Genomic DNA, 13,212 nt, shown 5'->3' on the forward strand with positions numbered 1-13,212 from the left:
ATTATATTATATTATATTATATTATATTATATTATATTTATATTGATTTTATTTTTTCAAAAAAAAAAGCATTGGATTGTGTGTGTGTTTAAGTGTAGGTGTAGGTGTAGGTTGTATTTTATATGCGTGTTGTATTGTGTTGTGTAGGTGTGATATATTCCTTTCTTGAATTTCTTGGGATTTTTTTTTATTTACTCTCCAGCCTCGTTATTTTCGGCTGCTTGCAATCTGAACCAGTCTATGGTTTCTTCCAATCCTTGCTGCACTCCAAACCGTGGTTGCCATCCCAGATGTTTTTGTGCTATTTCAATCGCAGGCTTGCGTTTCCGGGGATCATCTGTGAGAGCAGGCAGCCTCTTGATGGCAATAGCCCGACTGGGATCCACGATCTTATTGATCATCGTGGCAAACTGACCAATCGTGTATTCTTCCGGATTTCCAAGGTTGACTGGGCTCTGGTACCGTTTGTTCATCAGAAGGATCAAGCCATCAACCAGATCATGCACATATTGGAATGAGCGTGTCTGGTCTCCATCTCCATACAATGTCAGAGGATTTCCTCGAAGCGCTTGCATAATAAAGTTACTTACTACCCTGCCGTCTGCAGGACACATGCGAGGCCCTACATACACATTTTTAGATTTTAGATTTTAGATTTAAGAAAACAATTGAATCATTTTGCTCACAAGATTACTATACTATATATCAATAATAATAATAACAACAACAAAAAACCAGAATTGGGCTCATATAATTATAATCATATGTAAGCTGCATTCAATTAAGCTCTCACCAAAAGTACTAGGCAAAAAATAAAATAAATCATCACATTAGATTAAACCACTGCTTCTTTCTTTTATATATAACATTTGATCTTTGCATTCTATAAATCTACTATCGTACAACTTACTTGAAGATACGTGCCACTCTAACATCTACCCCATCTTGTCTCATGTATGAATAGGTCAAGGTTTCTGCAATACGCTTCCCTTCGTCATAACATGCTCGCGGTCCGATTGGATTCACATTACCCCAGTAGGTCTCTTTTTGAGGATGCTCTTCAGGATCACCATACACCTCTTGTTTGTTTGTTTTTAAAAATAAATAAATTCAAAAACAAACCGTTAATTCTATTGTAACGAATGTAATTTTTCTCTTTAAAAAATAAAATTATTATAATTATTACTTTACCTGAAGTCGAGGTTAACAAAAAGCGGGCTTTGGTACGTTTTGCTAGTCCAAGCATATTAATGGTTCCCATCACACTGGTCTTGACAGTCTTGGTGGGATTGTATTGGTAATGAGGTGGGGATGCAGGACAGGCGAGATGGTAGATCTGCGAAACCTCGATCATAAAGGGATCCACGACATCGTGACGAACGAGTTCAAAATGTGGATGCCCTATCCAGTGCTGGATATTCTGCTTGTTTCCAGTAAAAAAGTTGTCGAGAACCACGACCTCATGTCCCATCACCATCAGACGGTCTACGAGGTGCGAGCCAACGAAGCCTGCACCGCCGGTGACCAGAATACGCGTACGTTCGGATGGCTTGAGTCTGCGGACGGGCGGGTAGTCAAGCGTGGCCTTGAAGGTGATCGTATTTGCGTCATCGTCGATGGTGTATTGTTTTGGTGGGGTGAGGTATAATGACCGTAGAGTTGGCAGAGACACATGGGATCCTACTGATTCGTGGCCAACATTCTCGACCAGTTTGACACTTTCGGTGGGAGTTGGTAGGGTTTCTTTTTTTGTAGTTTCCATCATAGATAGATAACTATTTTATATTTTATCTTATTTTGTTGCACTGTATGTTCCTTGACTGGTTGGCTATATGGCTGTCTACCTATTTATTTATGCTTGTAATATAAAAGGAAGAAAGAGAGGTAAAGAAAAAAAAATTCCAAGTGAAATCAGAATAAAAAATAATATTAAATAAATAAATAAATAAATAAATAAATTAATTAATTAATTAATAATAATAATAATTTATAATTGAATACTGGTACTAGTACTATAAACATCTATATATCTGTATATCTGTAATTCTGTATATAAAAGGAAGTATGGATATTGGATAAAGTAAAGCAGAGTAAAGAAGAGCAGAATAGAGATTCAAGTAAAGAGAGGTAAAAAATGAGTAGAAAAATAAAATAATGTAAAAAAAAAAGAATATTAAAAGTGGGTGCGCTTGATTCCAAATGTCTATGCTTCACGCCAGATATATCCTTTTATAGCAAAAATATCAATAAAAAATAAAAGAGGCGCCTCATTAAAGTAAATGCAACTTTGCTTATCATTCCTTCTTTCTTTCTTTTTCTTTCTTTCTTCCTTTCTTTCTTTTTTGCTGCTGTCGTTGTTGCTGCTTAAAACATGTACATATATACGTAAAGAAGTATAGATATAATATAGAAAAGAACAAAGATAAAGGAAATAATTATTCAAAAAAATAAATAAACAAAAAAAAAAGATAAAAGAGAGGTTACAACTATTGACAGCATGAAGATCCACCGGCAGCATTGTTCTTGGGAGCTGCCTCGAGTCTGACCTCTTCTCTCTGACGTGTCTGTTGAGCCTGTTGTGTGTCAATCAGACGCTTCTTGATGTCCCGTGCAAGGTCAAAGAAGGCTTCTTCAACACCAATATTGGCTTTTGCACTGGTCTCCATGAACCGAATGCCGAGCTCAGTAGCCAACTGCTGACCCTGTTCAGAAGTAATGATCCTCTTGTCTTCCACATCACACTTGTTACCAATCAAAATCTTGTTTACTCCTTCACTAGCATGTTGTTCAATATTCGAAAACCAATTCCTAACATCTTTTTATTTTTGTTTTTATTATTGAAGGTTGTTAGTCTATGAAACCATATCACCCATAATCTTTCACCTCTCACTAAATTACATGTCTATATCTATTCAAAAAAAAAAGCATGTAGACTTACTTCCAAATGATCGTTCGTCTGTCACATCATACACCAACAATATTCCCATTGCACCACGATAATAAGCTATGATTTATATATATATATAAGAAAAATTAATTGATTAATTAAATAATTATTAATTTCGTATCGTATCGTATCGTTTCGTTTCGTTTCGTTACCTGTTGTAATGGTACGGAAACGCTCTTGGCCAGCAGTATCCCAAATCTGGAGTTTGATACGCTTGCCATCTAACTCGATGGTACGAATCTTAAAGTCAATTCCAATAGTTGTAATAAACGAAGGAGTAAAGGAATCATCAGAGAAGCGGAGTAACAGACAACTCTTGCCGACACCTTTTTAGAATGAGTAATATTGAAGTGAGTTAAACATGACTATTGTTTTTTTGTTTGTTTGTTTTGTTTTTTGTTAGGGGTTCTTCTTTTATATACCAGAGTCGCCAATGAGAAGAAGTTTGATAAGGTAGTCGTACGAGGCACTTTTTGCGCTTGTCATTGCAAGAGAGTAGATGAATATAAAAAGAGAGAGAGAGAGATGGAGATACTAAATTTATATGTGTTTTTGTGTGTGTATTAAACAAGGGATATGTTTAGGTGTATATGATAAGAATAAGAAGAAGAAGAAGAAGAAGGAAGAGAGGGAGAAAAGGGCTTTGTCTCTTTGGGTTTTTTTTTTCTTTTTCTTTTTTTTTTAGCACCAGGCAAACTAAGCTATGTGAGAGGTTGGGTTTGTTCATCTATCAAACAAAAAAAGTGACGTAGATTCTTTCGAGGCGGCGGAAGAATCTCGGAAGCAAGCCTTTTTGTTTCCTTGGGCGATACACACACACATATATATATATATATGTATATACATTAGATACGCATTTAATGTATTGTCTGTATTATAACCAGATCTGTAGCCTAAATATATCTTTATCAGATAAAACTGAATATTCTATATATATATATATATTTTCAAACCTGAGCTGTACTTTTTGTTGGTTCGTCTTTTTCACTTTTATTGATCATATTATGCATTCTATTTTATTATAGTATTCTAGTATTCTAGTATAAATGCTTTTAAATCTAATAAGGCCTGCGTGTGAATAAGTAAGAGTGTGACAAGTACGCGTATCTTTTGTGGATAAGTACACAGACACAGACACACACACAGAGAGATATCATAAAGATCTATATACTTTTGTATAGAATCTTTATAAAGACAATAGACTGGTGATATTCACACCTCTTTAGTAATCTGATTCGTTTAGAGGACTACTTAAAGTCTGTATGATAAGAACCAGACTCTATATACTTTTGACAAGGTTCTCTTTCAGTGGAACTCTAGTCGGACCAGAAATTACTATAAAATAATATTATATTATATATAATAGAGTAGAATAGAATAGTGTTTATAATACCTCTTTATCTTCATATACATGATTACATTGTGATATTATTTGGATCAGCATATAAAACTGAATTTTTGATTTGTGTGAAATTTCAAAATAACAATACCAACAACAATAATAATAATAAAAGCATTAAATGTATTTATCCACGTTGTAATTCTAATCCCAAGGCTCATGGCTCATGGCTTTTTTTTTTGGTCTCCACGTTTGGCCATATTTTAACTCCGGAATTACACAAAAAAGAAGTGGAAAACGGTGCCCATTCTATTCAGGAACATTTGTTCCCCTTCTTGCCTCTCCTCCCACTTGTGTTTTGTTCTTTAGTAATAAAACAATTAAACAATAGTATCTCCCTCTATAAGCCCCCCTCCTTCCTATTTTATTATCATTATTATTAATATTATTTCAAGGGTGACTATCACTGTACCAACATTATCACTGTGGTTTAGATAGATAGGTTATTATTATTATCAGCAATTTCACAGTACACTCTATATAGATCATTACAAAACGCTTGGTATCTAACAAACAAACATTACAAGGTTTTATGTTTATTTTCTCTATACAAATCACACAATAGAAAATCTATTTCCAACTTAAATCACATACTACCATTACTACTACTACTAATATTTAATTTGATTTTATATGACTTTTTTTTTTCATCTCCCTTTTCTTTTATATATATATATATATATATATATATATATATATATGTTTGGTTCGTCTATATGTATGTTCATATAAATCATGAGTCTCCTTGTATACCAAAGAAATTCAACTTGCCAAAAGACTCTAAAGATTTTTTTTTAAAGAAAAAAGGCAATGGTATACTGTCAAATCCGAATTATGTATATATGTATGTATGTAGTTTTAAAAACTTTTAAAAAAAAACGTTACACTAGAAAGCAAACCTTCAAAGGATTCTCCGATTAACCCATTACAGTGTGTGTTTTTTTACTTGAGATTAAGACAATGTTAATTATTATTATTTTATGGGCAAATGAAGAAGAGGATCGAGACAAGTTTAAATAAGAAAAATGAGATTCTGCTAAAAGGTACTCACAGAGCTGCTAATCGATTATAGCTTTACAATCGATTAAACTGGTATTTCTTTGGTAATCATTCAAAATACAAATATAGGCACTGTTTTATAATAAAGACCATACCCCAAAGAAAAGGTTATTTTTGCTAGCATAAATTCAACAGATTTTAACAAAGTTCCTGGTAAAATATAGTATTATATTTAATAATTATTAGCATAGAAAAATACCAGCCTGCAAAGCAAACAGGAGGGTGAAAAATGAAACCTCATAGACACCATAGATAAAATTAGCGGGCTATAGAATATTACACTATATATGGTTGAGCTTTGCCTACATTTGGGACGCGCAATACTTGTTAAACTACCAGCTATCCATCAAATCCCAGATCAAATATTGTCAGAAAATACATTATACTCCCTCTACTTACTGCATTTCTAAATGAAAGAATCACACCAATCCGAAATAGACTGCCCAAAATTCCAGTCAACAAGGCCAACTCTTAAAGAAACCCTCGAGCAATTATGCCTACCTTGAGATACATTTTGAATATTTATGTACAGCTGCTTGAGAAACCACAACCTCAACCTCAACAACCTATACTCCCAAGACTGTTTGCATTGCTTCCCTTGCATAGTTTCAAATGAAACTTTATTAAAATAGACGGTGAGAACATTAGATAATTTTTCCAAGCAGGGCCCAGAGAAAATGCGAGACAAACCATCTGTAGCTTACACAAGACGTTTATTTGCCCACTTCTTTAATTTTAAGAAGTTCAAAATCAATGATATAGAAATTTTTAATAAATCTCCCAAACGAAAAAGAAAAGATATTTATGAGCTCACTATACACCGACGGATATATGGGCAAGATATCGTTTGCAAGACGAATGGCGACTGATCCTATCAATTCTGTTGAGCTCACAACAGATGAACTTTAATATCCAGGAAATTACGGGAAATTTCCGAGTGTGTACGGTAGATCCTGGAAGAAGAAATGCCTTCAATTCATATCATGGGAATGCTGACATAAGACGCTTAACAACCAAAGAACACTGCAATGTATATAGCAGCGTTAAGCGAATATGCAAGTAAAGTGGCCCAAGGAATCAAGGAAGTTGAAACACATTTCATCAGTAAAAACAAAATCAAGAGAGCAATTTCTACAGCATATCCAATATATCATAGTCAATATTCCCATTATATTCAATCCTTACAACCTTAGAGTAGCTGAAATATATTGGGAAAAAAATAGAGGTAGACAGAAAGCCCTAGACAGATTGCTTAAACATCCTTATACATGGGTCTACAAAATATAACAAAGAAAGAATAGGCGTCGTATAGCAAATTAACGGAATTTTGAAGGTACACACCAGTCTGTCCAGCCAAAGTATCAAGACAATGCCTTATTGTTTGTATCCAATTCCTCTTATAATTTAAAATATTTTTGCAATAACTGTAATATTTTCTGGAATAGGGATATCATGGTGGCAAAAAAAACATGCTCTATATTCACAGAAAATTTGGAGTGACAATGGTAGGCCAGAAATCTTCACTCCTCAACTGTAACCAAGCACAACAAACATTATTGTTACCCACTCCGGTGGATAAACTTAAAGACGCTTACAGGTAAAGAACTGTTTTTGTTTTACCTTGTCTCAACTAAATTCCCTTTCTATCCCCAATTTTATTCTTTTGTGTCTCAATCTCAAGTAGAAACACTGTAACAAAGAGACACATAAATTATAGTACTAGTTGATAAGCACATAACGATCAAATTTTATCTTTATTTTGATTTTTAAATTAAATTAAATAAAAGGATTATACAATTTTTTTTTGCAAGACTTTCATCCCTTCAAAGGTTCAATTCGTAAATCATATTCAATAGTGTAAGTAAAATAAACCCCCTGAGAACTGTCAAGAGTTTTTGAGTAAGGCACTCTGTATTTATTGAAAATAGTGTCGTCCAATTTTTTTGGGGGTGGTGTCATTTACATGTAACCTGATCCAGAATTGTCTATACTAAAATACCATATATCGTGTGGATTTGAGGTTATTCTTTTTTTTTTTAAAAAAAAAAAAAAGAAATCCCATGGTTGAAAGACCAAATAAATAAAATATATTGTACATAAGGTGTCTAGAAACATTTGAAATATTGACACAAAAAAATTGGCAAGAGAGCCAAGGAGACTTTCCTTGTGCAGATTATACAAAAAAAAAACAAATTGCATTAGCTCTGGCTTACCGCCTGATATTTCAATTGAAACAAGTTAATATATAAGGAACCAAGCTCAGTTTATGTAAAATAAAGCTTATAAGCCGACAGTTTTATTTTGTCTTTTTTTTTTGAAGAAAGTACACACACATACACGCATATATAAATGTATACTACAAAATAATTTTATAAAGATTAACATTTAGTTAAAGCAATAGAAGAGCGTCTTTCTTCTTCTTCTTCTTCTTCTTTAGCTTCGATAGATTTATTACTCATAATAGATTAAGACCCTATAGACAGTTTATATTTTTCATCAGAAGAATTGAAAATATAAGCAAATAATATCACATTGTTTCCAAGCAACAGCTCTTGGAATCTAGAGCTTTTCTATGGTAATTCAAAGAAAAAAAAACCTCTCCCTCCAGTCTCCCCACATATCTTAACGCTATAGATAAGCTCATACTTCAAAACTCTTGTGACGATATGAATTGTATATACTTAAGGGGTTATATAGAGTACTGGTCACCCCAAAGTTTGGATTTAAATGATATTAAAACTATTTTGCTGGATATATATATATATATATAGAAGCTTAGTATGCTTATAAGAGTCCGGATAATAAATATTACTAGAGATAATTTTATACTAACGTAGAGACTTTTATATGAAATTATGCCCAGGAAGAATGAATTTGATGTTAGACCAGTAGAAACCAAATTGTCTGATCAGAGGGTTCAATATTTACATTAATCAGTAGCTGTTATCATTATTTATTTATTTTTTTAAAAAAAATGACCATAGTACAGTCATTAGATAGCCAAGGATGATACACACACACACATATATATATATATAGAAGAAAAGAACTACAGTCAGAATGCACAATTTGTTGTTCCAAGAGATCTTATCTCTGTACTTTATATATCTCGGATATTAATGTTATTCAATTAGCAGAAGGGAAAAAAGAACATAACTTGAATTTATATTGTTATTACTTGAAAAGAGTGTTGAATTAACCTTTTTGAAAGTTTGGCTTTGTTCTAAACACTCTTTCTTTCTTTTTGATATATAAAAAAATTGTTAATCAAAATCAAAATCAAAATCAAAATTTGACTTGTAATGTATTTTCTTTATACACAACTTTACTTAGCAGACAAAAAACTTAAATTTTCAATTTTTTTTTTGGATGTTGTCCTGAGAAAAAAGTGGTATCCAGAATGGACTTTTTGGTGCACATAGCTCACTTTCCATTAGTAAATGGTTTTTTCTAGAGTGAAGAAATGGGATGGTTTGATCAATATTTGAGCAGTTAATGTAAAACAGTGCTTTAATAGTGGATCTTAATGTGCTCTAGCAAGCTTCTTACAAATGCGAGATTGCGTTACACTTTAGTGGCAACAACTCATACTGTTCTGCATAGCTGGCTATTGATATAGTGTATCTGGGACTAATTATTATTTCTTTGTTGTCAAGTCCAAGTTCAGGACTACTAATTGAATATACAGGTCTTGATTTTTGTATGAAACAAAACTTTATTATTAAATTTACCAAATACAGACCGTTATTCCTAAAAGAATGAGAGTCAGGTACCTTGAGAGAGATTGTTGAAACACAAAGTGTGGGGACAAAGTAGTAAGCTAATGCGTACAATGAATATATTGTGTGTGTGTGTGTGTGTTTTTTTTAGGACACACCGTTTTGTCCTAAAGGATTAGAGAAAGAAACCAGGCCTCGGACAGATGGTCACAATTAACTCGTCCGGTTGGATATAAGCATCGTGTCGCGCCAGGAAATTTTGTCCCCGTAAGATTGCTGAATTCTGAGCAGGCCGGTGTCGGAAAACGGTGGATAAGTCGGTCTCATCATCTTTGTAGGCATGCTTCCAGGACTTTCAGAGAGGGTCGAAGGTAGCAAGAGAAATATTTAATAAAACTAATGACTTCAAGCTTAATTGTATCTTAATGGGCTTGAGGGAAAAAATCAGCGCAAAAGGCAGGAACGAGGGTGGAGATTTAAAATTTGAGATTTGTGGGGAACGAAAGCGATTGAGCAAGTCGAGGATTAGCACGCCAAAGTCCCTTACCACAAGACTGGATTGAAAAGAGGTATAGACTAACAGTAACAAGGTAATAATACGACTATTTCTGGTGGGTATACGTCACTTGCGGGGGTGCATAGTGCGAGGGTGAAAGTCTGAAGAGGCAAGGACGTACTCAATAGTGGTGGAACGTAGGCTGTGGGTGCTGGCCAGGAGGAGTGATACAGTCAACCAAATGGGTATCTATAAAAGTGTGGGCACAAGGCTGGAACAAGATAGCCGAAAGTATAAATCAACTGGAAAAGCACAATGCATGTAACATATTCTGCATTTGGACAGGTATACGCGAATCATCCATTCTTTATAGGAAATCCCAAAAAAACTAAAATTTTGGTATACCTGTAGGTTTTAGTCATCAAGACCCACTGATCAATAAATTCTGAGCTAATGGATTTCAAAGAAGAAGAAAATAGAAGAACAAGAGAAAGATGTGTTAGATATTATACAGGGTACTATACTCATAATAGACGGCATTCAAAGGCGATATTGGTAATTTATCAGTTCTGAAAGGCTTCAATCTAAACAGATATATATATAAATTACGCAATGCCATTCACCAACAGAATCTATCATTAGAAGACAAATGTTAAGTTGCAGTTGTCTATATTGTATATTTATGTCTTTTCGGTAAATGTTACACTTCCTGAAGATCATCGTGTAACTAAGTTTCTGATGTGACAGCCTTCTACAGGTATAAAAGGTACGAGTGATTCTCGTTAAAAATGTATCATTATCAACTCTCTTTATAATTCGATAAACATGACTCTAGAGGACTTCAAGATGGAATACGTTCGCTTTGGCAATACCGGCATGCGCGTAAGCAATTGAAAAAAATGGATACAATTAACATCGTTATAATTAATGCTGGCCTTATGTTTATTAATACAAAAAGGTATCGCGTGTGTGTCTTGGTTGCATGTCTTATGGGTCATCCAAATGGCAGGATTGGGTTAAGAATGAGGCCGAGTCCTTGAAGATTATCGAGGTTGCTTACAAGGCCGGCATCAACTTCTTTGATACTGCAGATGCCTACTCTAACGGAGAGAGTGAACGCATTTTAGGAAAGGCTATCAAACAGCTGGAGATGCCCCGCTCCCGCATCGTTGTTGCCACCAAGCTATTTTTCCCTGTGGCAGAAGATATTTCTGCCAACCTTTTCCGGACCAGGATTGATAATGTTCCAGAACTTGTTAATGGTTATGGTCTCTCAAGAAAGCATGTTTTTGATGCTGTTGAAGCTTCTCTTGAAAGACTTGGTCTCGATTACATTGATCTCTACCAGATTCATCGCTTTGATCCCGTAAGTAAAGACAAAAATACACATATCTATATATCTACTGTATTACAGAGCACCGTTATCTAATGCGATTAGCTAGAACACTCCTATTGAAGAGACCATGGAAGCCCTTAACGACCTTGTAAGATCTGGAAAGGTTAGATACATCGGTGCCAGCTCAATGAAGGCCTGGCAGTTCCAAAAGGCAAATTCTATTGCCGAGAAGAATGGTTGGGCCAAGTTTTCTTGTATGCAGAACCTTTACAACCTATTGTACCGTGAAGAAGAAAGAGAGATGATCCCCTACTGTATTGATCAAGGCATTGCTCAAATCGTTTGGTCCCCCCTTGCCCGTGGCTTTTTGACAGGCAAGAACCGGACCACAATGCGCAGCCAGTCCTATAAGGCTATTGATAGTCCATCTGCCAGAAGGGAGAATGAGAACAATGACTTGATTATTGACCGAGTAGTCGAGATTGCTGAAAAGAAAAACATAACTGCTGCTCAGGTAATATACATATAAACATATAAAAGAGACAATGGAAGAAGTCAAAGGTTTATTGACTGAGTATAAATTAGGTTGCATTGGCCTGGTTGTTTGCCAAAAATCATGTCACAGCACCTATCTTGGGTATTGGCAAGGTGGAGCATCTGTACGATTTGTTGAATGCTATTAGCTTGAAGTTAACTGTGGAAGAAATATCCTACCTGGAGGAAGAGTATACTCCTAAAGAAGTAATGCCAATGTAGTTTTAGAATCCTTTATGATAGATACTATTGCATTATTCTTCACTAAAACATTGACGATGACATCAAAACGGAGTGTGTCCAAATAAAGTATAACTCTTGTTGTGAGTCTAAAGTTACCAACCTCATCATCGAATTAGAATTGATTCTCAGCATTGTCGTTATCCAAAAAGAAGCAACTTTTTAGTAAGGATTTTAATAAGCAATGATTAGTAGTTAGAGAATAGCAATGAAGATGTTAATAAGCAATATCTTACTAACGGCTCAATGTAACAATAGTAATAGCATATTTAGAAGACATATAAATATCCAACATATTTTATCAATAAAAATTATCCTTCGTTTCCTTCAAAAGTTCTCTATTTTCTTATACTCTTTCAGCCTATCATCGGCCTCCTCTATCTGGGTTAACCCTAGCTTATTTTAATCTTAGGGGAACAACGTTTTGATTTAACCGGGCAACAAATTGTGGCCTGTTGCCTGGCATCAAATAATTATATCTGGTATCTATATACTCATACTTATAAGAATAAATCTACTTTAATACAAGGTAAAATAATAGCTTTGGCTAAGTGTAAAGTCATCATATTAAGTATATAATTTTACACTTACAGATTTATACTGCTTTTTATAAATTATTATTATATATAGAGTAATAAGTTGACCACCTATCATATTACTTCAAGACATCCTATACTAACAGAAAATGCTGGCTTCCACCCTTATATGTATGAGTTTAAACTTTGGTCAAAACGTCGTCTCCCACGCTTGGGCCACGTTAAGTACACTCGAATTGGTTTACTATCTCCAGTTACAAGTCCAAACTCGTTGGTGAGTGCATATTTCTAAATTTCTGCAGTTTATATTGGCATCTTATTGTAACCTTTGGCTGGTGGAACAGGAAGAGGTTTCTGGACAGGATAATGTTTCTTTCTATCGAAAGGATTGATTCTTTTATTTATAGGGTTCACATTATAGAAAAGTATAGCGATTACTTATTAATACCATAATTTCTAATTGATGGGCTGCAATGAGCAGATTAATCTCTCTGCTATATCTGAGAAAAATAATATTGTCTAATATAATTGTTGATTAGTAACTTTTTTTTAGGAGAGGAGTATACAATAGAAAAGAAGGTTTTATATTCAAACGTTAAAATAATACTTTTAGAACATAGTTTTTTTTTCCTTGAAGGATTACAGGAAAGACATCGAATCTCGGAAAAATAGCTACAATTAATTAGTCTGGCAAAATATAAACGTCGTTTCCGAAGGATAACTGCTCAAAAAACTGCGTGTTAGATATCACTGGGGCTATAACCCTTGTAGGTAATATAGTAAAGTCTCGATTTATCCCATAAATTACACCTCTATTTTGCGTGTATATATATAAATATGTGTACTCATATTTGCTCTTAACAAATTTCATTGGGTATTGGACCCTGCTGAAAAGGTAGATGTCTCGGTGGGATTCTTGGTTGTTTGCAGACTTGATGTACCAGAT

At 34.2% G+C, this 13,212-nt stretch overlaps 4 protein-coding genes across 4 annotated transcripts; 2 read left to right on the top strand and 2 right to left on the bottom strand.

Annotated features, from left to right (window-relative positions):
- Window positions 1–150: 150 nt before the first annotated feature.
- On the bottom strand, window positions 151–1,861 carry PHYBLDRAFT_135865 (hypothetical protein). Its single transcript, XM_018429749.1, has 4 exons — window positions 1,192–1,861; window positions 911–1,079; window positions 794–801; window positions 151–622 (listed from the first exon to the last, which is right to left on the bottom strand). Exons 1-4 carry the CDS (start codon window positions 1,763–1,765, stop codon window positions 192–194), a joined length of 1,182 nt encoding a protein of 393 aa, XP_018287306.1. The 5' UTR covers window positions 1,766–1,861; the 3' UTR covers window positions 151–191.
- Window positions 1,862–2,424: 563 nt separating this feature from the next.
- Window positions 2,425–3,556, bottom strand: PHYBLDRAFT_135867 (hypothetical protein). The gene is made up of 4 exons (XM_018429750.1): window positions 3,370–3,556; window positions 3,100–3,273; window positions 2,939–3,004; window positions 2,425–2,815 (listed from the first exon to the last, which is right to left on the bottom strand). Exons 1-4 carry the CDS (start codon window positions 3,431–3,433, stop codon window positions 2,487–2,489), a joined length of 633 nt encoding a protein of 210 aa, XP_018287307.1. The 5' UTR covers window positions 3,434–3,556; the 3' UTR covers window positions 2,425–2,486.
- A 2,747-nt stretch (window positions 3,557–6,303) lies between these two features.
- Window positions 6,304–9,499, top strand: PHYBLDRAFT_172520 (hypothetical protein; the record flags this gene model as incomplete). The annotated part of the gene is made up of 6 exons (XM_018436820.1): window positions 6,304–6,351; window positions 6,851–7,002; window positions 7,507–7,642; window positions 8,243–8,320; window positions 9,146–9,174; window positions 9,298–9,499. 6 exons carry the CDS (start codon window positions 6,304–6,306, stop codon window positions 9,497–9,499), a joined length of 645 nt encoding a protein of 214 aa, XP_018287308.1.
- Window positions 9,500–10,425: 926 nt separating this feature from the next.
- Window positions 10,426–11,712, top strand: PHYBLDRAFT_182905 (hypothetical protein; the record flags this gene model as incomplete). The annotated part of the gene is made up of 4 exons (XM_018438690.1): window positions 10,426–10,502; window positions 10,579–10,986; window positions 11,063–11,470; window positions 11,542–11,712. Exons 1-4 carry the CDS (start codon window positions 10,446–10,448, stop codon window positions 11,710–11,712), a joined length of 1,044 nt encoding a protein of 347 aa, XP_018287309.1. The 5' UTR covers window positions 10,426–10,445.
- Between the last annotated feature and the right edge of the window lie 1,500 nt (window positions 11,713–13,212).

This window comes from Phycomyces blakesleeanus, assembly GCF_001638985.1.
Source record: "Phycomyces blakesleeanus NRRL 1555(-) unplaced genomic scaffold PHYBLscaffold_22, whole genome shotgun sequence".
NCBI classification, from domain to species: domain Eukaryota; kingdom Fungi; phylum Mucoromycota; class Mucoromycetes; order Mucorales; family Phycomycetaceae; genus Phycomyces; species Phycomyces blakesleeanus.

Excerpts from the sequence above, each read along its gene's own strand:
- PHYBLDRAFT_135865 (XM_018429749.1), bottom strand. The coding sequence starts at position 1,765 with ATGATGGAAACTACAAAAAAAGAAACCCTACCAACTCCCACCGAAAGT. Across the intron at positions 1,080-1,191 it reads TTTGTTAACCTCGACTTCAG|AGGTGTATGGTGATCCTGAA; the intron begins GTAAAGTAATAA and ends CAAACAAACAAG.
- PHYBLDRAFT_135867 (XM_018429750.1), bottom strand. The coding sequence starts at position 3,433 with ATGACAAGCGCAAAAAGTGCCTCGTACGACTACCTTATCAAACTTCTT. Across the intron at positions 3,274-3,369 it reads TCTTCTCATTGGCGACTCTG|GTGTCGGCAAGAGTTGTCTG; the intron begins GTATATAAAAGA and ends CATTCTAAAAAG. Across the intron at positions 2,816-2,938 it reads AGACGAACGATCATTTGGAA|ATGTTAGGAATTGGTTTTCG; the intron begins GTAAGTCTACAT and ends AAAAATAAAAAG.